The sequence below is a fragment of the Eurosta solidaginis genome, chromosome 4, assembly GCF_040869045.1.
Source record: "Eurosta solidaginis isolate ZX-2024a chromosome 4, ASM4086904v1, whole genome shotgun sequence".
NCBI lineage: Eukaryota > Metazoa > Arthropoda > Insecta > Diptera > Tephritidae > Eurosta > Eurosta solidaginis.
Genome location: NC_090322.1, coordinates 18,450,886 through 18,477,861, shown reverse-complemented (window position 1 = coordinate 18,477,861; position 26,976 = coordinate 18,450,886). Strand labels below are relative to the sequence as shown.

The 26,976-nt window shown below is 38.4% G+C and overlaps 1 protein-coding gene across 3 annotated transcripts in view; it reads right to left on the bottom strand.

Moving 5' to 3' along the window:
• The window catches only part of LOC137249180 (zinc finger protein 91-like), a 218,185-nt gene that overhangs the window by 31,122 nt on the left and 160,087 nt on the right, over positions 1 to 26,976 (bottom strand). For all 3 annotated transcript variants that reach the window (XM_067780481.1, XM_067780480.1, XM_067780482.1), the window contains 4 exons: positions 26,390 to 26,530; positions 26,024 to 26,311; positions 22,321 to 22,461; positions 21,955 to 22,242 (listed from right to left, as the gene is read on the bottom strand). In XM_067780481.1, coding sequence (XP_067636582.1) covers positions 21,955 to 22,242; positions 22,321 to 22,461; positions 26,024 to 26,311; positions 26,390 to 26,530 — 858 coding nt within the window. The remainder of the gene's footprint in view (positions 1 to 21,954; positions 22,243 to 22,320; positions 22,462 to 26,023; positions 26,312 to 26,389; positions 26,531 to 26,976) is intronic.

Sequence of the window (26,976 nt, the reverse complement as noted above, 5' to 3'; positions counted from 1 at the left end):
GTATGTTTGGTCAAAATGTTCTGAGCAAACGTCCGGACACTTAAGAAGGCTATATTCACTTGCTTTGCATACTTCGATCCATGTTTCTTCCACCAAAACAATTTTCAGGAGCTCGAAGAACTTATTAAAAACCTTCGTTTCTAGGCTGATATTTTGTATTGAAATGTTTCCAAGACTAATTTTTTTCTTTTTTATTTAAAATAACTATGAAAGTAATTTAGTCGTCTTCGTTAAAATGAAATCCATCAAAATTAGAAAAATGCGTAACATTTTTCAATCTGGTAGCTTGTTTTTGTGATATTGTCATTGTCCCCGCAAAAGTGGACTAGACTGCCGCAGATTGCGGAGGGTTAGATACACCTTGCTGACAACCGAATTTATATGGGCCTTGCACGAAAGCTTACAATTTATTATAAATCCTAGTTTATTGATTTTATCAACAACTTGGAGGTTCACATTATTTATATGTACTCGTATGTCAAGTGACCCAAGATTTTTGCTGACAGGTAGCACAAAGGACTTATCACAATTTAGTAACAAACCATTTTCAGTCGCCCATTTGTATATCATTGACAAGTCATCATTGATGTGACAGCAAAGACGGTCAACTTGCTTGAACGAGTCAGATAAATAGAGCTGAATATCATCCGAATACGCATGAAGTCTCACATATTGACACACTCCAAAAATATCATTAAGAATGAAGCTGAAAATCAGATGGCCAAGAATGGATCCCTGGGGTACTCCCATAGTCAGCTCTTTCAGTTGTGACATCTCAGAACCAATTCGAACACGCTGGTATCTGAATGTTAAGTAGCTATTCATTAAGCTCAGAGCATGATTACTAAACCCAAAGTAAAATTACAGCTTGCTGGATAAGAGCGTATGATTGACCGAATCAAATACCTTGGAGAAATCAAGCAGACATAACAACGTTAAATGATTATCGTCAAAAGGATTTCTCAGATCATCCAAGATCTTAAGCATTGCAGTTGCACAGCTATGATTTTTTCTAAAGCCTGGCTGGAAGGGGGAAAGTAGATTATGCTCATTGATATGTCTAGAAATCTGATCATGCATTATTGTTTCAAAAACCTTCGAAAGGGCTGGCAGGACACTAATCGGACGAAAATCAGACGGAGAGCTAGCACCACTTTTTTTTTAGCTATAGGTAAAACAGTTGCCACTTTCCACAGACTAGGAAAGCAAGAGGTGGTAATGGCATGATTTATGATGTGGGTAAGGGTTCCAACAATATATGGTAAAACCAGTTTAATGAACCTGATCGGCAGCCCTTCCTCGCCTACGGCATTGGAGTGTATTTTGAATACACACCCTCTCACATCATATTCAGAGACTGTGGAAAATTCAAACTGCGGTCCTCGGAAACAACTAGCTTCACTGGGAACAAGCGGATGAATTGCAACACATGACGTGCTACTTGAAAGGAAAATATTGTTTACCACATCAGGGGAGTAAGCAAACTCCACCTTTTCCTTGCTATAAACTTGTAACTTTTTAATATTGCGCCACAGGACGCTAGTAGGGAACCATAATACTTGCGTTTCTCTAGCCTTGTTATATATGTAGCCCTATTTCTAGAAAATTTGAAGGCTTGCCAATTTTCCTGCGTAGGTCTTCTTCTCCACGTAGAATGCAACCTATTTCTCGCTTTGGAAGCAATTTGACATTCTTCGTAAACCAAGGGCAAGACGAGCACTTAACAGAGACTTCACGTACAGGCACATATTTGTCAAAAACAGATTTAAGGACACTTACAAGAAAATCAAGTTTTTCGTCAATAGTTTCAAGAATCCAGCATAAGCTCCAGTCAACAATACTAAGATCAGAAAGAAGGGCAGTTTCGTTTACGTTGCGGAAGTCACGATAGGTAAAGGACCGGCTTAGATGACTACGATCTCTGTTTATATCTAAGCAGCAAAAAATTAGATCATGGTCAGTTATAAAGGATATTTGATCAAACTTGATAACACTGGACAAATCACAAACAATATAATAGTCGATAAGACTAGGAGAGCAGTTCATAGCGTATCTTGTTGGCACAGTCGTATTGACAAGGGACAGTCCCATGCTGGCAATGGCATCAATTTAATAATAATATAGCTATCACGTACAAGAATATTGACATTAAAATCTCCACGTATAATAATATTGCCATATTACCTAGGAACGAGGACACAACATCAAAAAACGGGTTCAAATTAATGTATTTATGGGGGTTATATACACAAGACACAAGGGTTTTAAAGTTTTCTCCTGATATTTCAGCAAAAAGAAACTCAGTGCCGCTTCCAGTGGACTTGTGCAGCCGTTTCATACGCAAATCACATCTGCAATATATTGCAACCCCTCCACCTCTTCCTTCAGACCGATCATTACGTACCAAGCTATAGTTGTTTATACTAGTTAGGACCTCACTTAATAAATAAATAAATGTAACGCGCGATAACCTCCGAAGATATTTTAGGCCGAGCTTCTCTTCCAATGTGTGTCGTGCTCCTTTTTAACTTTTCCTACAAATTGGCGGGATGAGACCTACTTGTTTTATGCCGACTCCGAACGACATCTGCGAGACAGATGAGTTTTCACTGAGAGCTTTTCATGGCAGAAATACACCCCGTTGCGCTTGCCAAACACTGCCGACGGGCGACCCCGCTTAGAAAAATTTACTTCTAATTGAAAAACCTTATTTCTAAAATTTTGATGCTGCTTTGCCCGGGGTGTGAACCCAGGGCATTCGGTGTGGTAAGCGGAGCACGCTACCATCACACCACGGTGGCCGCTGTCAGATATATTTATAAATGCCTTCTATACATTTTCGTGTCGGAAGTATTTGGGTTTATTTTAGTGATTGCATTAAAATAATTGATGGTCTTTCCAAAAATCGCAATTACGCTAAGTGACTACACCGCATAAATATATAGGATGCAGTCAACCAAAACTTCCTTGAGAAAACATTCGGTGTGAATTGGTTGCTTTGTTGTTGTCAAAGTATCGAGTGACGGCTCTTAACAAATAAAATCTCTTTGCCACTAAGATAAGAGGAATGTTACAGTTATGGATTTTAATTTAGAATATATGAATCCGGCTCGATCGGATTAGCATCTTCTGATTCTAGGCCGACTGCTATTGTTGTTGTTCTGCGTATAGCTCGTACAGCTCATCATTAAATATTCTTCGATACTCGCCATCGCCAACGCGTAGAGGTCCATAAATCTTTCGAAGAACTTTTCTCTCGAACACTCCCAAAGCAGCTTCATCTGCTGTTCTCATGGTCCATGCTTCTGCCCCATATAGCAGGACAGGTACGATAAGTGACTTGTAGAGTAAGATTTTCGTTCGCCGAGAGAGGACTTTACTTTTCAATTGCCTACCTAGTCCAGAGTAGCATTTATTGGCAAGATTGATTCTTCGCTGGATGTCAGTGCTGATGTTGATGCTGGTTCCCAAATAAACGAAGTCTTTTACTATTTCGAAATTATGGCTGCCAACAGTAGCGTGGTTGCCAAGGCGCGTATGCGCTGACTCTTTGCTCGATGACAGCAGGTACTTCGTGTTGTCCTCATTCACCATCAAACCCATCTTTACCGCTTCTTTTTCCAGTTTGGAGTAAGCAGAACTAACAGCGCGGGTGTTTAGGCCGATGATATCAATGTCATCAGCATATGCCAGCAATTGCACGCTTTTATAGTATATTGTTCCAGTGCGGTTAAGTTCTGCAGCTAGTATAATTTTCTCCAGCATCAAATTAAAGAAATCGCACGATAGGGGGTCACCCTGACTGAAACCTCGTTTAGTTTCGAACGGCTCGGAGAGGTCCTTCCCAATTCTGACTGAGCTGATGGTGTTGCTTAACGTCATTTTGCACAGCCGTATAAGTTTTGCGGGGTAACCAAATTCAGACATAGCGGCATATAGGCAGCTCCTTTTCGTGCTGTCGAAGGCGGCTTTAAAGTCGACGAAGAGGTGATGTGGAGATTTGGCGCATTGTGAAAATCTAGTCGATGGTAGATTTACCATTAAGGTCCAATCAGCCGGTTCACGGTGAGCTCCAGTCTTTCGCACAATACACTTGAAAGGACCTTATATGCGATATTAAGAAGGCTGATTCCATGATAGTTGGTGCATTTTGCAGTATCCCCCTTCTTGTGGACTTGGCAAAGAACACTTAGATTCCAACCGTCGGGCATGCACTCGTCCGCCCATATTTTGCTAAGAAGCTGCTGCATGCGCCTTACCAACTCCTCGCCGCCGTACTTGAATAGCTCCGCAGGCAATCCATCAGCGCCCACGGCCTTGCTGTTTTTCAATCTGGTTATTGCTATTCTAACTTCGTCATAATCGGGCGGAGGTCATGTATTTCATCATCATCGATTGCGGGATCGGGTTCTTCATCTCTGCGCGGTGTATTGCTGCCTCCATTTAGGAGAGCAGAGAAATGTTCCCTCCATAATCTAAGCACTCTCTGGACATCAGTTTCAAGTTCGCCGTTTTCGTTCCTACAGGAGTTTGCCCCGGTCTTACAACCTTCCGTCTGTCGCCGTATTTTTTGGTAAAATTTTTGGGCGTTATTCCTGGTGGCTAGCAGCTGAAGCTTCTCGCACTCACGCCTTTATGCTTCTGCTTTTTTCTTCCTGAAAAGGCGTCTCGCTTCCCTTTTCAACTCACGATAGCGTTCACACGCTCCTCTTGTGGCGCTCGCTTTTAACGTAGCCCTGTATGCAGCGTCTTTTCTTCCGGTTGCAATGCGGCATTCTTCATCGTACCAGTTGTTTTTTCGTGGCCGCCGGTAACCAATTTTATCCTCGGCGGCAGTACGAAGTGCTTTGGAGATATGCTCCCACTGCTCCTGCATTCCTTCAGGATGAGTTGTGCTCTCAGAGAGCAGGGGTGAGAGTTGAGTTGCGAAATCATTGGCAGTCTGTTGTGATTGAAGCTTTTCGACGTCTAGCTTTCCTTGCGTGTTTTGTTCCTTGATTTTAGCCGCGTTGAGGCGGGTGCGTATTTTGGCTGCAACGAGATAATGGTCCGAGTCGATGTTAGATCCTCGGATCGTACGCACATCTAAAACACTGGAGGCATGCCGTCCGTCTATCACAACGTGATCGATCTGATTGCATGTATTTCGATCAGGAGACAGCCATGTAGCTTGATGTATCTTTTTATGCATGAACCTCGCGCTGGATATGACCATGTTTCGAGCACCGGCAAAGTCAATCAGCCTCAGTCCGTTAGGAGAGTTTCATTGTGTAGGCTGAACTCTCCGACTGTAGGGCTAAAACCACCTTCTTTGCCCACCCTGGCGTTATAGTCGCCAAGCACGACTTTTATATCATGACGGGGGCAGCGCTCGTATGTGCGTTCTAATTGTTCATAAAAAGTGTCTTTCACCTCATCGTCTTTCTTCTCTGTCGGCGCATGGGCGCAGATTAATGATATATTACAGAATTTTGCTTTTATTCGGATAGCGGCAAGACGCTCGTCCACAGGCGTGAACGCCAGAACATGGCGACAAAGTCTCTCTCCCACCACGAATCCGACGCCGAAACTGCGCTTATTCGTATGGCCACTCATTCGGCTATCTGAAGATTTTTCACTTGGGTATCTTTGGTGTTGGCTTCCATAAGTAATGCTGTGTTAAACTTATACGTCCATATTTTTTGATATTTCCATTATATATGTTTACTTTGTTCCCAAAAAAAATGAAACAGGTCTTTGTTAAAACAAATTATTTGCATTCACGTCATATTCAACCAAGGATCTTTCCCTGTACAGTGCTACTGAAGACTTTCGAAAAATGTTTTTTTTTCTCATTCTACAAGAACACCAAAATTTTGGTTTTTTTTTTTTTTTTTTTTATGGACGTTGTGACAGCGCACTGCCCTCAAGTGGTCCAATGAAACCAGGCTAATCCTGTTCATCACTGCTCAGCAAAAGAGACCTCATCAGCTAAGTAACATAAATGACGTGTCACCCTTAAATAAATCATATACTTACTTTTCATCTTCTTACTCTATTTAGTTTCTCTCATTCCTCATTTATATACACATACACACACATACTCTCTCATATTGTATTACACACCAGAATTGTACTCTTTTGTATTTGAAGTTAGTTCTTGTTTGATATTCAATAAAATCAGTCATCGTGACAGAATCAGAAGTGAGCTGAACCACATTCGTGAGCTGAACCGTACAAAGAAAAAATATAATAAGAAAGTTAAATAATTAAATATGGACTTTTCAAAACTAAGTGTGCTACAACTACGGGAAACACTGCGCCGTCTAGACCTAAAATTGGCCGGGAACAAGACTGAATTAATGCGGCGATTGCAGGAGGCCAACGAGGATACGGTGCGACCAGTGGTGGAGAAAATTCTCGAAGAAGCGGAAAATGTGGATGCAGGGGAGGCATCGAACGATGCTGGGAGTGAAGGACAGCTGGAAGCGCAGGTAAGGGAGCTACAGGGGGAAGTGGAGGCCCTTACAGCGCAGCTGAAAGCTCTAAGTAATCCACGTGCATCAACTAATCCGAAAACGATATGTTTGTGCATGCTTCATATGTGCACAGCAACGCAAATTTGAATAGCAACGTTCATCTGTATAGCAACGCACAATCGTATTCCGCTACATCGCAAGCAGCGCTTCCAGCAGTCCACGTAGCAGCAACGTCAACGTCACAAAGTATGCAGCGCAACACATCAGTCGCAGTCGAGGTAATGTCACCGGCGCAAGCAATTTATATGCCGGCGGAATCAATGTATATGCCGTCGCACTATGCCAGCTTACCAACATTCATGTCAACAGCGGAGCAACGGGCACATACACATTCAAGTATTTATATACCGAATCAGTTTTCGACACCACAGCTAAGAGAGGTGAAGCCACACACACTACAAGAAATCGCATCAATTCTACCCATGTGGCCGTGTGATGATGAATACACATCAATACAATTTATACAACGAATTGAGCAGTTGAGAGAAGTATATAATTGGGACGACGGGCTGCTTATCTTTGCTGTTTTGGGCAAGCTTAAAGGTGTTGCCAAGCGTTGGGCAGATGCGCAGCCAGTTTTTAGGAAATGGGGTGAGTTTTCGAGTATGTTCTTAAGTGATTTTCCATGTGTGGCAAATGCCGCTGATGCACACATTCGTATGATGAATTCGAGAATTGGTAAGAGCAAATCAATGGTAGAATTCTATTATAGAATGCTTGCAATAGGTCGTCGTGAACAAATCGACGACGCGTCAATTAATAAATACATAGTTAATGGTCTCTTTGATGAGAATTTGAAACGAACGTTAAGCACAATGAATTTTACACGATGCGCCGACCTATTGCAATCATTAAAGAGCGTGATGGAAAATCAAATGTATAATAAAAAGAGAACAAGTGGTGTAGAACAAAAAGTTGTGCCACAGCGCTTCACACGAACAAACGAATTGTCAGCTGCTAGGAGTAATGGTGAGGTAGGCGTCACTTGCTTTAAGTGTAGATCAAAGGCACACATAGCAAAGAATTGTGTAAAAAAGCAGAAAAGTGGTGAAAAAGCAGAAACTAAGCGTGTGAACAATCTAGAAGTTGCAGAGAGCGAAGATAGTGATGCAAGTGTAGAAGACGAAGCGACAGTAAATAAAATTCAAATTGCAGAGCTGATAAAAGAGTTGCGAAAGAGAGTTAATATTTTGGGTAAAGAAGAAGTCTGTTGCAATGTGTTAATCGATTCAGGGAGTGCAAAATCACTTGTTAAGAGATCGATTGCAATGAAGTGCAGCGAGTGCTTTATACCGTGCGAAGAAAAATTAATCGGTTTCGCCGGAGGTGTATTATCTGCAAAGAGAAGATGTTTACGAAAATTAAATTCGATGAAGTGGTTTATGAAGTCGAATTGCTGATAATCGATGACACAAGTATGAAGTACGATGTACTCATAGGAATCGATGTTTTATCAAAAGGGAAAGTTATTATAGAGGATGGAATGTGCAGCATAATGGCGATTGATAGGAGTGCAGTCGATGTAGGTAATGGGTTGAAAGCTGGAATTGAGCAGCAATTAATGGAGTTACTTAATAATTTTGGTTATTGTTTTGGCGAAAGATTGTGTGAGTTAGGGAGGTCCCGAAGTTTTAAGATGGGCATTAGGCTAACAACTTCTAAGCCAATTTCAAAGAAGCCATATAGTATTCCCATTCCCAAACAGAAAGTGGTAGAAAAGATAGTGCAGGAATTATTAAGTCTAGGGATAATTCGTGAGTCGAAATCGCTGTATGCATCCCCGATTGTCTTGGTGCGAAAGTCAAACGGTGAAGATAGGCTGTGCGTCGATTTCCGCGAATTGAACGCTGTTACAGAAAAACAGCCGTGGTTGATGCCAACTATAGATGGGGTACTGGCGACACTAGCTGATAAAAAGTTTTTCACCACGCTTGACCTAATGTCAGGTTATTACCAGATAGAGCTGGAAGAAACGTCAAGACACTATACAGCATTCGTAACTCACAACGGTCACTATGAGTTTACACGGATGCCATTTGGGTTGCGCAACGCACCCTGTTCATTCCAACGTATGATGTCGAATTTAGTAGCCCCTCTTGGCGAAAAGGTTATCAGCTACGTCGACGAAGTGATTTTCGCCAGTCGAACCGAAGAAGAGAATTTGTTATATTTAAAAGAATTTCTAGAGATTGTCGAACGAGAAGGGTTGACCCTTCGATTATCAAAGTGCTCATTCATGAGAAGTGCTGTGTCGTTTCTGGGCCATGAAATAGATGAAAATGGCGTTAAACCAGGTGCAAAGAAAACAGAGGCCATCATGAATTTTCCCATACCTCGCAACCAATTGGAGGTCCGAAGATTCCTGGGACTAACAGGTTTCTTCCGCAAGTTTGTCAGCCGGTATGCAATCATTGCGAAGCCGCTTACGGAATTAACAAAGAAAAATATCGATTTTAAATGGAGTCCCCTATGCGATGATGCATTTCGAAAATTGAATAGACTTATTGCTAGTTCGCCGATACTTACTATTTATGATGTTGGCAAAGAGCATGAATTGCATACAGATGCTTCAAGTGTAGGACTGGCGTGATGATAATGGAAGCATGAGACCAGTAGCTTATTATAGCAGGGCCTGCGTACGAGCTGAACGAATTTATCATGCATACGAGCTGGAAGTCTTGGCAGTTGTTGAGGCCTGCCAACGATTTCGAATGTTTTTGTTAGGTAAGCATTTTACCATCGTAACTGACTGTCAGGCGATATCGAGCGCTAAATCAACAAAACCTATGTTACCTCGAGTTGCGCGCTGGGTAATCAAGCTCCTCGAATACGATTGTGACATTGTGCATCGTGCTGGGACATCAATGGCGCATGTCGACGCTATGAGTCGTGCCCCACCAGAGGCAGCACGAGAAGCCGGGGGTGCTATACAAACGTTGTCAGTTGAGAATTGGGTGTCAGTCATGCAGCAACAAGATGAAAAGCTTAAAACGATCATAGACATTTTGAGGGGAGCAGAACAATCCGAACATAAGGTTAAAATGAAATCAGAGTATAAGTTAACAAATCATCGGCTGTACAAGTTAAATGGCACTAATGAAACTCAACTGGTAGTGCCAAAAGGTATGAGGTGGCGCATGGTGAAACTATGCTACGATGATTGTGGTCATCCAGGGGTAGATGGAACAATAAATAAGTTGTTAAAAAACGTCTGGTTTCCCCGTTTGCGAAATTTTGTGAAAGGATACATTAAATCGTGCATCGAGTGTTGCTACCACCGTCACCCGACTCGAAAACAATGCGAGCTGTACGGAATGGATATTCCGAAATTACCGTTCCAAGTCCTGCACTTGGATCACCTGGGACCATTTGTGAAGAGCAAGCACGAACACGAATACGTGTTGGTCATCGTCGATGCTCTCACCAGGTATGTGGTTGTTGTCCCAACGAGATCGACGAAAACAAAGGCGGTGGTTGACACTCTGAATCAACTCACGTTATTTTTCGGCTTACCTCAGAAAATGGTAACAGACAGTGGTACAGCCTTTACGTCGACAGCTTTTACTACGTTCTGTGAAACAAACAGTATCCAACACATTAAGGTAGCAGTGCGTACACCGCGATCAAGTGGGTTGGCCGAGCGAGTTAACCAGGCGATCTTGGCATATTTGAAGCCATCAACTAATAATCCGAAAGATTGGGATGTCCACTTACGCTCATTGCAGTGGACACTTAACACAAAGAAGAATGCCACCACAAAGTTCGCTGCTTTAGATCTTGTGTAGTCTCCTCTTCGTGACATAAGCGGAAATAAAGTATTGGCAGCGGTTCATGATGACGAGGTTCAATTTGTGATGAATGGTAGGCGCAATGATGCAATCCGTAACATCGAAGCCGCTCGAGTTAAATGGAAAGCTAAATTCGATGCTAAGCATATTAAACCCGAACAGTACGAGGTGGGCGACTTGGTTCTGTTGACTGCTCCCACGCCTGCCACTGGCGAGTCTCGAAAGCTCCAACCACCGTATTAAGGACCATACGTCATCACTAAGGTCCTGCGATTTGATCGATACGTCGTCGAGGACATCGAAGGCCACCAGTGTTCGCAGCATAAATATTCAACAATTGCCACAACTGATAACATGAAGCCATGGTGTGCCTTATTCCCAGAAATTGACGATGATTTGGATGGCATGGAAGATGATACGAAACTAATTCAAAACTCGGGACGAGTTAAGCAGCAGGAGAGGCCGAGCTGTCACCCTTAAATAAATTATATACTTACTTTTCATCTTCTTACTCTATTTAGTTTCTCTCATTCCTCATTTATATACACATCCACACACATACTCTCTCATATTGTATTACACACCAGAATTGTACTATTTTGTATTTGAAGTTAGTTCTTGTTTGATATTCAATAAAATCAGTCATCGTGACAGACGTATTAGTATTTAATATACATACATATAATGGATTGAATTAAATTAAATAAATGTAAGGCGCGATAACCTCCGAAAAGATCTAAGGCCGAGCTTCTCTTCCAATTTACGTCGTGCTCCTCTTGATTTTCCCTACAAATTGGCAGGACGGGACCTACATGTTTTATGCCGACTCCGAACGGCATCTGCAGGACAGATGAGTTTTCACTGAGAGCTTTTCATGGCAGAAATACACTCGGAGCGCTTGCCAGACACTGCCTAGGGGCGACCCCGCTTAGAAAATTTTTCTTCTAATTGAAAAACCTTATTTCGAAAATGTTGATGTTACTTTGCCCGGGGTGTGAACCAGGGCATACGGTGTGGTAGGCGGAGCACGCTACCATCACACCACGGTGGCCGCCAATTGGATAGAATTAGTAGAATATGTTAATTGATACAGTTAGTTACTATTAAGAGAGAAAAGAACAGAATTTTTAATGCAAAAAAGCAAGTCCGCAACATCAAATGTGCTAGAGTGGCAGTTGTAATTCTGACCAAACAGCGGAAGGGATCATTTAATTCAAAATTTGTTCTACAATGTTTTAGGTAGAGAGGTTTAAAATGTCTTGAAGGCCGGGAAGGGACATTAAAGTTTACCTCGCTCAACAGAAATGAGCTAGAGACCGAACCATTTAGTAATTTAATCGTAAATACAATTGCAAGCATTTCCCTACGGTTAGCAAGGGTGGGAAGATTAATAAGTTTAGTATAAGGTGGCAGATTATACGTGCAGTCCCAATGGAAAACTCCTAAGGAGAAAAGTAAGAATTGTTTTTGGACTGATACTAGCCGATCAATATGAACCTGGTAGCTCGGCTTGCAAATTATTGCACCATATTCTAATATCGGCCTGACTAATGTTGTATACAGAGCTTTAGTAACGTACGGGTCGCTAAATTCTTCAGACCATCGCTTTACAAACGCCAGAACACCTCTAGCCTTATTAACCGCTGCAGTAATATGAAGGTTGAAGTTAAGTTTACTGTCCATATTAACACCAAGGTCAATAAAACTGTATACCTGTTCAAGATTATAATTTTTAAGAGAGTAGGCTGAAGTAATCTACGAGAAAAGCACATACATTTGCATTTTTTAAGACTAAGTGGCATATAGTTGATTGTGCACCAATTGTGCAATGCGTCCAAATCTGATTGTAAAAGAGACATTTCTTCGCTTGACGCATAGGATAAAAAAATGTTTACATCATCAGCGTACATCAAAATTTTATTGTTGTAGAAATCTCGTTTATAAACAGCAAGAAGAGAATTGGGCCAAGATGACTGCCCTGAGGAACTCCAGAAGTTACATCAATGACATCGGACAAAGCATTTTTAAAGATAACTCTTTGAGTTCTATCAAGAAGATAAGATGATATAGTTGAGGCCTGGTTGAAAGCCCAGGATATCCAGTTTATGAATAAGTAGCGAGTGACATACTTTGTCAAACGCTTTACTAAAATCTGTGTATACAACGTCCGTGTGCATGTATTTTCAAAACCCATTTGAGACATGAGTTGTGAATTCAAGCAAGTTGGTAATTGTGGATTTTACCTTGTAAAATCCGTGTTGGCAACTAGCAATTAATGTAGAGATCGGAAGTGTGAGCTGGCTTCAAATAATTTTGGAATAGCGGAGAGCTTAGCTATACCCCGATAGTTTTCAATAAGAGACCTACTACCGTTCTTATGAAGAGGAATGAGAAAAGATTCTTTCCACGCTGACGGAAAGATACCACACTTTAAAGATACGATTAAACAACTTATTTAAAGCAGGCATGCTTAACCAACGAAACGATATCATTTCGTTACGATAATCAACGTTAATAAACGAAACGAAGTCATTTCGTTTCGTTTATTAGCGTTAAGATCGTCAAATTAACGAAATGATTTCGTTTCGTTTTCTGCCATATCAAAACGAAATCAAATCGTTTATGTTGATTATTAATTTCAAACTATGCTGGCAAAGCTGATTGATGGCGGAGTCATTAAAGGTGAAAGCATTATCCAAGCTGATTGCAACTTTTCTCATGAATTTTGACAGTACGAACATTTCTCAGAGTATTTTTGACATTACCACCAACGAATTACACAAACAAATTACATAGAGTTTGTGTGTGTATGTGCGCTCGTTGTTGCCACCTTACGGCTTCACCATGGCTATAGCATTGCCAGCACAATTCAAACATAAAGTATCACGTTTTCGTTTCGGTTAAAAACGAGATACAATTTATCTTGATAATTTCTTTATCGATAATATTTCGAAGTGTTTCAACGGAAACGGTGGAAATTTTTTGATAAACGATTAGCTTAACGTTAAGGTGCATCCCTGATTTAAAGGCTTATAGATATAATCTACGCATTTTATCCTCCCTTATTGTCATTATCAGTGTTAAATTCGGTATTGCCATCGTCGTTTTCGATAACACATGTTTGGTATGTCTAAGCAAATTTGCTGTCGTCGTCGCTCTCACACGACGCCATTTTTGTCGACGCTGTTTTTACTGACGAGAGAAGGAAAATTTGTAAGTAAAACATTTCATTTTTAATGAATTAAATATACAAACATGTAATATACATTGTTTTTTTAGATATTCAGACTGAAAATAACGAGTGCGCAATAGTTCGAGGTTCTAGTAGTTGGGCTAGAAAAAATCTGATTTTTTTTCTATTGAGTCTAAGCTCCTCTTTATTATTTTCGTCACTAGAGCTCGCACTACTGTCATAATAAAACATTTTTGTAAAATCTTGAAATGAAATATTTAAACAAATCTCAAATCTCGAAAAAAGCTACAGAAATAGTAAAAAAAAAATCGAACAGCTGATCCAGAAATGGCAGAGATGGTATATTTTCCTTTCGTTTTATCGATAAAGCTTATCCAATACCGATTTGGTGTCGAAGTGACGACGACGTCGATACGATGTGACGTCGACTGAAAAACGACGACGATGTCGACGACGACAATGACAATAAGGGTGATTAAAAAGCATGTGGGAATCCTATCAGGACCGCTTTTGGAAGATTCCTTCAAGGTCCTGCCGTAAAATAAAACATCTTCATGAGAGATACTTGGCGTAGTGATTAAGTTGTTAGAGTGAAATTGATAGGGATAATTGTGTGACTGAGCAAAGTCATCTATGGAATAATTAGCTTTGGAAAATTGTGCAAAGAAATTTGCAATATCTTGATTATCGTTGGATATAAAATCTCTGTATTTCATAACTGAAGGGAACCCCTTTACGTTGCGTTTGGAGTTTACGAAACCATAAAAAGATTTTGGATTGTGGATAATACTCTTTTTCATCTTACAGATATAAGCCTTATAACACTTTTTATTGAGTTCAAAATACTTCTGACGTAAAATCGAATACCGCAAGTAGTCTTTGCTTAAACCTGATTTCTTGTAAATCTTAAATGACCGTTTTATTTTTTTATTTTTTAAAGCTTTAAGTTCTTTAGTAAACCATACTTGGGTTGGTTCAATATAGGCAAATTTACGTTTAGGAACATACTTTTCGAAAAGGCTGTAAATGGTATTATTAAAAGGCAAGACGTTAGCTTCAATATCTCCACTATATTCAGGCCACGTGAATTTAGATAGTTCTCGGTTTAAGTTTTAAGTTGGCTTTGGCAAAATTAAAGTCAAACCCAAAGTCTGGGGCACACAGATTAGTACCGCAATCTTTAACGTTTTTTATAATTTCGTAAAATATCTCTACAGAAGGATGGTAAGCGTCTTCTGGTAAGACCAAAGGATCACAACGGCTCAAAGAAAATTTGTTAGGGATAAGATTAATCTGGTTAAGGCAGAGTTTTGTCATATCGTCTAGAAAATCGTTGTATCCAATTTTGGATGAAACTGGTACGATGCTTCCATCAAAGATACTCCAAGAAATGTGAGGAAGGTTGAAGTCCCCCAAGACAATTATAGAATCACAGGGTTTCAACATTAAATTAATAGTTTCAAGCAGAGAGGTAATTTGCATGTAAACTGAAATATCAGATGAGGGCGGAATGTAATAGACAGCTAAGTATATATGATTATTTCCTAACTGGATGCGGATACATTTTAGCTCAATCAATCAATAAAAGGAACAATTACTTCTTCCGATGTTAATGTAGAATGTACGGCGAGTAGAACACCGCCTCCGATTTTGTCTAGGCGATCATTTCTGAATAATTGGTAATCGCTAGAAAAACATTCAGAATCGAAAACGTTTGGCTTTAACCACGTTTCTGTGAAGGAAATTACTTTATAGTCACAATGTAACGTTTTTAAATAAAGGTCGGTTAGTTTTGTATTGAGACCTCTTACATTCTGGTAGTACACAGTAAGGTCGGATATCAAATTTAGTTTTTTGACTTGGTGTTCAGACGAGGTATTGAGGCTATATTGTTGAAGTTCCTGTTCGGCCTGTATTCAAATTCACAAAAAAAAACTCCAGCCGGCCAAAACGAACTATTTAAAAGCGCGTCGTAATCCTTGGGGCCAACATCTACACCTCTAGCCTCATGTTGAAATTAAATTTTCTAATTGTTATATCATCAGTTTTAATTTTAGAAGCAATATAATATTTCAGATCTTCTACGATGGTATCAATATTGAACCTAGAAACAAGAATTGATTTTTTCTGAGGTACTACAACCAGCTTCCTAGGGATTTGTTCCGACCCAGGTGGAATATTTGGAAGCTTGAGATTTTTCCTAGAGGAGGGCTTTGTTGGAACAGAATTGGATGCTGATGCCTCCCCAGAAAGAGGATTAGGTGAATCTAAATCGATTGGTTCAGTTGTTTGGAGAGGAGGAATATTCGAAATTTGATTTGAAGTCAAAGTACTAGAAGAATCGTTAGGTACAGAAGAATTGTGAGGAACTTTTGAAGGTGGCTCGATGGGCATAGTACCGGAGGAGTTACCATTTGAGTCTTCAAGTCGTTTACGTTTAGAATTTCAACTTTCTTTATTTGATCCCTGCGGTAGGTCATCCAAACATTTGAAGGACTTGAATAATGATTCGAATTTTTAGAATTATTCATTCAATATGGAAGGATCTTGACCAATATCAGAAAAGCCATTTCGGGCAACTCTAAACAATTTAAATAATTCAATATCAATTCAACGACATTTTAAACAAGACCACCGTAAGCCCTTATTGTCATTTAGTTGATCCGCAGTCCTGCCTGTCAAACCAGCACACTTTACGTGGGCAATCCCGTCGCATAGCCAGCATGCCACGTAGGCCTGAGTTTCGCTTTTTATTTGGCAGTTTTCGTATAAGCACGACATATTAGTAAAGCAGAAGTTAGCAGTAAGAAAATATAGTTGAAACTAGATATGCGTACACGAATCAAGTGGATTAAAATGTGTTAAATAATAAAGGTAATAGACAGGGAAAAAAGTGTATTAGCTTAAAGAAGCAACACTGAACTAGCAATTTTAGATTCGCAAACCGCTGTGATAAAAGAATATGGAAAACAAAATATGCGCACAACAAAAATGCAATACTAAAATAGTAGCTACAAATAGATATGCAAAAGAGACTCGGCACAAAAAAAAAGAGTAAAACACTTAAATAAAACCAAATAATTTAATGAATTTATAAGTTTCAACACAACAGTGTAGCACACAAAGCTTCGCACTTCTTTCGATCACAAAACGAGTAAAAGCACTCAAAAGTATGATTTTAACTTTAAAAGCACAAACAAAGTAAAAACACAACTGCACAGCTTAAGTTTGCGTTTGCTTTTTGTGTTACACCTTACTTATGAAAATACTTCGCTAAAATAATGGCATTCTAAATATACAAAAAATTTAACTCACTGTTGCTGTTTTGTCCTAAAAATCAGACCACTAAGATGAGAGGAATGTTACACTAAAGAATTGTAATTTAGAATATATGAATCCATCTCTCTTCGGATCAACATCTTTTGGTTCTATTCCGACTGCCGCTGGGCTGGTCTATCATCTGACATATTTTGGTAAATAATAACTTAGTAGCATTAGTAATACATCATGAATTCAACTGCCAAGAGTTTTTGGGGGATATTCTGATTAACTTTGTTACTATACCCCTCAACGACACATCAACAAAGCAGATGAACATTTAAATGAAATTTTAGGGATGGAAACACAATTAAGAGTATAACGATCACTTCCAAGTGTGACTGTAAAACTTTTCATCGAATCCGAAACCCATTTTAGTTCCCCAAAGGCAGAAAAGTTCAAATAAATTTTTGATGAATTGACGCACATACGTACTATATATGACATATTTCTTTTATGTCCGATTTTTCAATGAAAGTTTCGACTGCAGTTGAAATTGAGGTCAGTTTACGTTTGCCGCATCCATTGAATTTTACTGCTTATCACAATTTAAGTGGCAAAATTGATTTTTTTATTTTTATTCAATCCAAAAAGTAATGTAAACTCACACTGGTCCTTTATATTCCCTTTTGAATATGCGTTAAGTGGCACTGATATGCTAAAAACCCAATTTCTGTAATGGATTTCGTAGAAAGGTATTTATTTTTCTGCTCCTATTTTTTCTGACCGCCGAAAATACATCCCTACCGTTTAAGATAGCGTACATCTTCTGTCTTTTTTTATTTATTTCACCTGGTGATTCCACCATGACCAAAGGCTGCACTCATTTGCAAACATTTTTGTGCTTCATTCAATTACTTCATTCTTTCTTCGAAAGATTTCAGGAGTGTAGTCTTTTCTTCCACTACTGAATGAAGGCTTGGTTAACCTTTAAGCCTAATTCCTTAACAAGGAATGAATGAATGAAGAAACAGCATTCTTAAATCAATGATTATAATTTGAGTAAATCTAAAAACTAAAAAAAAACTGGAAAAAAATGTAAAATTTTTTTTTAAAGTTGATATATGTATAAAGAGATTATTATTATTTGGCCTGAAATCACTGCGACCTTTGTGCAGATCTATTGTACATTATATGTGGAGGTTTTTGATGTATCTAAGTACCTCTTCAGAATTTTTACTCCATATCACATCGGGATTAAGAGTCACACCACCTAGATGGGAGAGTCTCTGCCTTGCCAGAGCGACGCATTCGCAGGGAATGTGAACCGGCATTTCATCCTCCAGCTCACAGAGACGACAAATTAGAGTATCGGATAGATTTAACTTACTTAGGTTATATGTTTATGTTGTTGTGCGATAAGGAGACTCCCCGAAGGCCTTGGGGAGTGTTATCGATGTTGATGGTCCTTCGCCGGATGCAGATCCGGTACGTTCCGGTACCAAGCCCGACCATTTCGGGAACGATTTGTTATGACCCATGCGACCTTCTAGGCCATACCGCCCTCCCACCCCCTATATCCGTGAGGAGTTCGGGGTCGTCAGAGCCTCCGTTGTTAATGAAACAGGATTCGCCACGGATAGACGAGGTTGGCAATTGGGTTGGAGAAGCTATATATTGCGCTGGCAACATGGGCGGATCCAGCACGACTTGGGAGGGGCGGGGGGCGATTTAAGTCAACTTTTTAAGTAAGATAAGTGACCTTAAAAATTTTCATACAAACACACTACAAATGTCATCATCACTCATATTTTTCTAGTTTTTACTAAGCTTTGTTTCGAGCTTCATTATTTCCGATATTTTTATAAAAATATGTATTATTACATAAGAATAGAATTTATCTCTCAGATGGGGTTTTACATGAACGTTTGCGGGCAATCAAAGAGAGATTTTTTTGAAATACATATGTAGGTACATACATACAGTGTTGCCTTTGTGTCGCTTTCCGCATTTTTCATCCTTTTTAGAACATTTTGCTCCTTTGAAAACTATTTCAAATATTTTTAGAACTATTTTGGGGCTCAATATTTTACCCTGTCATAAACATCAAAATTAAAAATGCACTTGATTATTTTAAGAAGTATCTATAGAAATCTGATTCAGAAATTATATCCTTTCGAATTTATAAGAAATCCATAACTTAAAAATAAAGGTGCGTATTCAAAGTCGAAATATAGTTACCTATACTTCAAATTTGGTCACAGCTTTTTTGACATATTGCCCATAGCAAATTATTTTAAAAAGCCTACCTAAATAACATTGATTGTGAATATGACCATAGTTTTTTTGGGTATTTTAATGTAGAGAAGGATTTTATCCTTTAGTCTTTTTAAATTGATTTACAGCTTATAGCTGTTGAAAATTTTAATTAGAAGGTGCATTGCTAAGAGTTGACTTTAACGGATCAGTTCAATGTATAATTTTGGTGCGGTCTTGCTACACAAAGTTTGTGGCACGCTTCTGTGTGGAAGAGTAGCATAAAAGTGAAATACCTATTGACCGCTTTTTGAGAATTCTGAACGACAACACAGCAGATTCGAAGAACGGTACTTTTGACATAGCGGCTACGGTTACCACTTCGATCAATTTATACAAAACTGGTGCTTTTTGTTTAGGTTTGGACTGATGGCCCCTTTTCCTCCAGTCTGGTTCTTTGTACGGAAGCGAGAGCAAAAGTGATAAAAAATAGATTTGTTTGCGCCACTAAAATATATACTTAAGCCAAGACCGATTAACAAAATTATAGATTTTTCTCCAAGATATCACATTGCAATGCATATTCAGGCGGCTTTTTGGCCGAAGTGTCAGCCGATATCAAAACTATGAAATAAAAGATTTATTTTTATGTGTGTATATCTTTTTTCATAGTAGGGCAATAGGATCATTTAACACACGTTCTCAGAATTTTTAGCACAAAGAAATAATTATCACAGCATTTTAAGACGGAGCCAGACATTGCTAAATTTGCAAATAAACGATTGAATAAGCAGGTCTGAACCGTGATAAAAAATAAATAAAAACAAATATATACTTGGCGCGATTTATCTCAGAAAATATTTAGGCTGAGCTTCTCTTCAAGTTTGCATATTGCCCCGTTTTAGTTTTTCCTACAAATATACGGGACGGGGCTTTAATTTTTTATGCCGACTCCGAACGGCACCTGGAAGGCAGATGAGAAGGTTTTTAATGGCAGAAACTTTTCGGAGTGTTTTCCAAACCACTGTCGAGGGCGACACCGCTTAGAATTGCTTTTTTGTAATTGAATGCATTTTTTCTTAAATGTTGATGTTGCTTTTGCGCGGGTCTTGAACCCAGTATCCTCGGTGTGGTACGCGGAGTACGCTACCACTACACCACGGCGCCGTCAGAGTCTTGAACCAGCAAAGGCAATAAGTTAAGCTTAAATTCCGGTTAAATAATTATAAGATGAAATTAACAAGTGTTCACTTCGTTTTGGGAAACACTCATTTTTTTATTGATCTTGATGAGAAAGTTTATGTTTCAGGAAAAATGTACGCTTTTTGTGAACCCTAAACAACCTGTTGGAAAATATATCTTATTATTCCGTTTTTTCGGTCGTGTATTGAAAGTTCTTATACAGGTTTCGAAACATTATAAATGTGTCAATTAGGCTAATTCACGACTATTTTTATTAGTTATCTTAGGTGAAAAATACTAAAAGTTTATCCACATTTAAGCAACTATCCACATTGTTCATAAAGTACGAGCCCTCGACTTTCAAAGAATTTCTGTTGCATTAACCGAATTTCGGACAGGAGGAAGATAGGTTCCATCAACTACTAAGAGCTGCCCAAAGAACTATAGGTTAACTTAACTTTACATATTTTTTTATCTTTATGTAGAATTATGTATAGTATAAGTCAGCGTTCCGCAATTCCCAAAATAATGAAGATTTCCTGGCGTGAATGTATTACTGCTGCCAAATAGTAACATTCGCGAAGGCCTATATAAATAATTTTTTGTGACATTTTAAAAATATCGGTCCTTCTTTTGTTTTTTCAAAAGAAATATTCGTCCAGAAAAAAGATGTGGTGTGGCAACCGTGATCATGAAATACTGACCAAGGCTGCGATTAGGACGATCTTATGATTATACATACATACACATACATAAAATTTTATATGTAATTAAAACAAACTTTTATAATTTTCATAAGTTCCCTGGATACGCCACTGGCTGGCAACCCATTGAGAGGGTTGCTCTACACAACCCCTTGAATCTATTTGGTATTTTAATTGCCTCTTACCACGGTTATACCTACCGCGACTATATTCTAACCCCCTAACCCGCTGGAGTACTTAAATGATATCGTAGACCCACAGTGTCACTTATAGTACCCAGTGAGAGTTCGTAGCAGGGAGGACTGCTTAGATTAATGAGTTTGGCTGATACTTTCGTTGCCGGAAGTATAAACAGTTTGGCCTGTCTGCCCTGGGCAGTCAATCCAGCGACGTCTGAATTGTTTTGTTTCCCAGTTACTTATGGTTTCCCTGGTGTGTGCTTTTGTGAGTCCACAGAAGGGTTGTGGACCATAAAATGCTGCTATAGCACCCTGCTTTGCTAGGTAATCTGTATGTTCCTTACCTTTATGTCCCTGATGTCCGGGAACCTATCCTAACAAAACCTCGTTTTTGGCTCCCATTTCATTAAGGATTTCAGTGCAGTTATCCACTAGCTTAGGTGTAACTAATGTTTGTAAACTTTGCAACTTTTCTCTAATATCAATAACAAAACAATTGCATAAAGCAATATGAGCATGCCTCGCTAACTAAATACAGATGATTACACTGATATAATAGTGAACAGTGGAAGCACTGTTAATATATATAAAGAGAGTCATGCCATGCTGATCTTATGATCTGCGCCCGTATCGTGTAATATGATTACGTATAGAAAAACGCTTTCACTCAAACAATAAATATGATTTTGTCAAGCTATTCGTAAATATTAGAATGAATTGTAATTAGTACACGTAGCTACTATTTAGCATAATTCCTTAATCCGGTTTTCGATCACGGATCGTATAACACGATACCGGCCCTGGATTCCGCGCTTCACGGAGAAATTAACCTTAATATAAGATCACAGTCTACGGAGTTTATGAATGCAATTTTACCTATTTACTTCCAATTTAGCCTCTTCTTCCCTTAAAGCTGCCATATTTCGCTCACGCGTCTCTGGATCTTCGTCTTTATGCGTAGTTGAATGTGACCGTAGCTCCGAAGCCAAACGAAAAGCTAAGGGACAAGATTCACATCTGTGAATATTATCACCAAGATGTACACGTAAATGCCAATTCAGTGCACCCATTGAAGCAAAGCACCGTTCGCAGTATTTGCATTTATATGGTTTTTCACCGGTATGAGTACGTATATGCTGGCTTAGGGTCGCAGCTCCTGAAAATCTATTTAGTACAGGTAGAAAATAAAGTTAGAAAACATTTGGTGAAATATAATGGGAGGAGGTTTTTATGATAACTTACCGCATTTCACAAAGATCACATTTATGGGGCTTTTCGCTGCTATGAATTAGTTTATGTCTTTTTAAGGCCGCTTTTGTTATGAAATGTTTGCCACAAACATCGCACGGGTATTGGTAGTTTTTGTCACGTATGTCTCTGTATCTAAAAAAAAAAACAAAAAACACAGGTAATGAAGGCAATCAAAAAAGAGTTTATTTTTTTATATTAAAAGGGAAGTGAGGATTTGAATTTTGTAACTAAACTAACAATTTTTTGGCTACTAAAAAGTCGAGTATGTTCAAATTTAAACACGGCCTTAAAACTTTTTGGTATTTTTAGACCCACTTGCAAAATGGCAAGTTATTTTTTTAGCTTTAGAGCTAATTTCAAAAATGTGTCAAAAATGTATGAGTTTTACCCCTCATGTTAGGTTAAGTCTCGAGTTGAAAAATTTAACTTGCCGTTCTGCAAAAGAGCCTTAAGGAACTATCTTCGGCTTATATCCAAACCCTTTCTTAGCAAAAACACAGTTTTGACAGCTATATTGTGGGTTTCTAAAAATATGAAGTACAGCAGTGGGTGATGAAAAATCGCTTTGCGTATTCAAAAAAGTTGTGTGGTTTAAACTCAGTTTAATATAGTTTTTAAGTTAGATTGAGCTTTTTGTTATACAAATTAAAATTGTTTTCTTAAAAAAACATTGTTGATAAAAGGTTTTGCAGAGCAAAGAAAATATTAGTTTTTTGGATGTATCGTATTGAAAATATTTCAATCTTGTTTTGAACATGACGCCTTGTAAAAGGGCATAGTTTCCTTTTCTTTTCTTTTTTTCTTTTCCCTTGTCTTCTCTTATCTTCCCTCTTATCTTTTTTTCTTAATTTTCCTTCCCTTCTTTTCCTTTTCATCCCTTTCCTTTACTCTCGCTTGCTTCCGTTTCTTACCGTCCTTTCATTGTTTTAGTTATTGATGTTAGAAAAAAAAATAAAAGGCATTGTGTAAAGCAAATGAATCTGCCTCGCTAGTTAAAAACATATTCTTTTATTTAACTTTATTTTATTTTATACATTTGTAAATTTTTGTGAGTTTTTATTAAATTATTATGCTTTATCATGAAAGAAAAACTCAAAAGAATTAAACATACCAGCTGGCATTAGACCTATTCCTAAACCGCCAAAGATTTCATCAGATGTCTTTGTATTTTTTAAATTATCACTAATGGCCATATTACGCAAATCATTCAGGAAATGCAAGTTAAATTTTTAAACAGCCATAAACTGTGATAATTTTGGAATATATAGCACTTAGGACACCTTATTTGCAGTAATTAAGAGAAAATATTTGCTTATATTCAAGTATTTAGTTATTTTTCCTACATTTATATGTAATATTGAAACATAGATTGAAGGTATACTGATGCAATGCAACTCTGCTCTGTGGACAAGAGTGAGAGGCGTGTTAGAGGCGTTGGTTCCACACTGCATGCCACTCGTATGGTAGAATGCTGTCACAGTTCGCCAGATTTATCTATCGTGAGCGCGGGTCTAGTAACCTGCGTCAACTGGCAACCAATGGTAACATTGGCATTTGACCACCTACCCATACTCTTTCTTCTTCTTTGTATGGAAGCGAGAGCAAAAGTGATAAAAAATAGATCTTTTTGCGGCACTAAAATATATACTTAAGCCAAGACCGATTAACAAAATTATAGTTTTTCTCCAAGATATCACAAAGCAATGCATATTCAGGCGGATTTTTGGCCGAAGTGTCAGCCGATATCAAAACTATGAAATAAAAGATTTATTTTTATGTGTGTATATCTTTTTTCATAGTAGGGCAATAGGATCACTTAACACACGTTCTCAGATTTTTTAGCACAAAGAAATAATTATCACAGCATTTTAAGACGGAGCCAGACATTGCTAAATTGACAAATAAACGATTGAATAAGCAGGCCTGAACCGTGATAAAAAATAAATAAAAACAAATATATACTTGGCGCGATTTATCTCAGAAAATATTTAGGCTGAGCTTCTCTTCAAGTTTGCATATTGCCCCGTTTTAGTTTTTCCTACAAATATACGGGACGGTGCTTTAATTTTCTATGCCGACTCCGAACGGCACCTGGAAGGCAGATGAGAAGGTTTTTAATGGCAGACACTTTTCGGAGTGTTTTCCAAACCACTGTCGAGGGCGACACCGCTTAGAATTGCTTTTTTGTAATTGAATGAATTTTTTCTTAAATGTTGATGTTGCTTTTGCGCGGGTCTTGAACCCAGTATCCTCGGTGTGGTACGCGGAGTACGCTACCACTACACCACGGCGCCGCCAGAGTCTTGAACCAGCAAAAGCAATAAGTTAAGCTTAAATTCCGGTTAAATAATTATAATATGAAAATAACAAGTGTTCACTTCGTTTTGGGAAACACTCATTTTTTATTGATCTTGATGAGAAAGTTTATTTTTCATGAAGAATTTACGCTTTTTGTGAACCCTAAACAACCTGTTGGAAAATACATCTTATTATTCCGTTTTTCGGTCGTGTATTGAAAGTTCTTATACAGGTTTTGAAACATTATAAATGTGTCAATTAGGCTAACTCACGACTATTTTTATTAGTTATCTTAGCTGAAAAATACCAAAAGTTTATCCACATTTAAGCAACTCTCCACATTTTTCATAAAGTACGAGCCCTCGACTTTCAAAGAATTTCTGTTGCATTAACCGAATTTCGGACAGGACGGTCTTTTGATTATACATACATAAAAGTTAAAAACTTTAAAATTTTATATATAATTAAAATAAACTTTTATAATTTTCATAAGTTCCCTGGATCCGCCACCAGCCAGTGGCGGTAGGTATGCCCGTGGTAAGAGGCAACTAAAATACATTTTGTATTTTAGTTGCCTCTTACCGCGGTTATACCTACCGCGGGTATATTCTAACCCCCTAACCCGCTGGGGTACTTAGGTGATATCGTAGACCCACAGTGTCGCGTATAGTACCCAGTGAGAGTTCGTAGCAAGGAGGACTGCTTAGATTAATGAGGTTGGCTGATACTTTCGTTGCCGGAAGTATAAACAGTTTGGCCTGTCTTTGCCCTGGGCAGTCAATCCAGTGACATCTGAATTGTTTTGTTTCCCAGTTACTTATGGTTTCCCTAGTGTGTGCTTTTGTGAGTCCACAGAAGGGTTGTGGACCATAGAATGCTGCTATAGCACCCTGCTTTGCTAGGTAATCTGCATGTTCATTACCTTCATGTCCCTGATGTCCGGGAACCCATCCTAACGAAACCTTGTTTTTGGCTCAAATGTCATTAAGGATTTCAGTGCAGTCATCCACTAGCTTAGATGTAACTAATGTTTGTAAACTTTGCAACTTTTCTCTAATATCAATAACAAAACAATTGCATAAAGCAATATGAGCATGCCTCGCTAATTAAATACAGATGATAACATTGATATAACGCTTTCACTCAAACAATAAATATGATTTTGTCAAGCTATTGGTAAATATTAGAATGAATTGTAATTAGTACACGTAGCCACTATTTAGCATATTTCCTTAATACGATCCATTTAAGAGATATTTAAGAGATATTGCGATGCAAAAATTGTTTTCGATTACGGATCGTATAACACGATACCGGCCCTGGATTCCGCGCTTTACGGAGAAATTAACCTTAATATAAGATCACAGTCTACGGAGTTTTTACCGAGCAATTTTACCTATTTACTTTCAATTTAGCCTCTTCTTCCCTTAAAGCTGCCATATTTCGCTCACGCGTCTCTGGATCTTCGTCTTTATGCGTAGTTGAATGTAACCGTAGCTCCGAAGACAAACGAAAAGCTAAGGGACAAGATTCACATCTGTGAATATTATCACCAAGATGTACACGTAAATGCTCATGCAGTGTACTTGTTGCAGCAAAGCACCGTTCGCAGTATTTGCATTTATATGGTTTTTCACCGGTATGAGTACGCATATGCTGGCTTAGGGTCGCAGCTCGTGACAATCTATTTAGTACAGGTAGAAAATAAAGTTAGAAAAAATTTGGTGAAATATATTGGGAGGAGGTTTTTATGATAACTTACCGCATTTCACAAAGATCACATTTATGGGGCTTTTCGCCGCCATGAATTAGTTTATGTCTTTTTAAGACCGTTTTTGTTATAAAATGTTTGCCACAAACATCGCACGGGTATCGGTAGTTATTGTCACGTACGTCTCTGTATCTAAAAAAAAAAACACAAAAAAACAGGTAATGAAGGCAATCAAAAAAATAGTTTATTTTTTTATATTAAAAGGAAGTGAGGATTTGAATTTTCTAACTAAACTAACAATTTTTTGGCTACTAAAAAGTCGAGTATGTTCAAATTTAAACACGGTCTTAAAACTTTTTAGTATTTTTAGACCCACTTCCAAAATGGCAAGTTATTTTTTAGCTTTAGAACTAATTTCAAAATTTTGTCAAAAATTTACGAGTTTAACCCCCCATGTTAAATTAAGTCTGAGCTGAAAAGTTTAACTCGCCGTTCTGCAAAAGATCTTTAAGGAACATCTTCGGTATGAAGTACAGCAGTGGTTGATGAAGAATCGCTTTATGTATTCAAATAAGTTGTGTGGTTTAAACTCAGTTTAGATTGAGCTTTTTGTTATACGAAGTAAAATTATTTTCTTA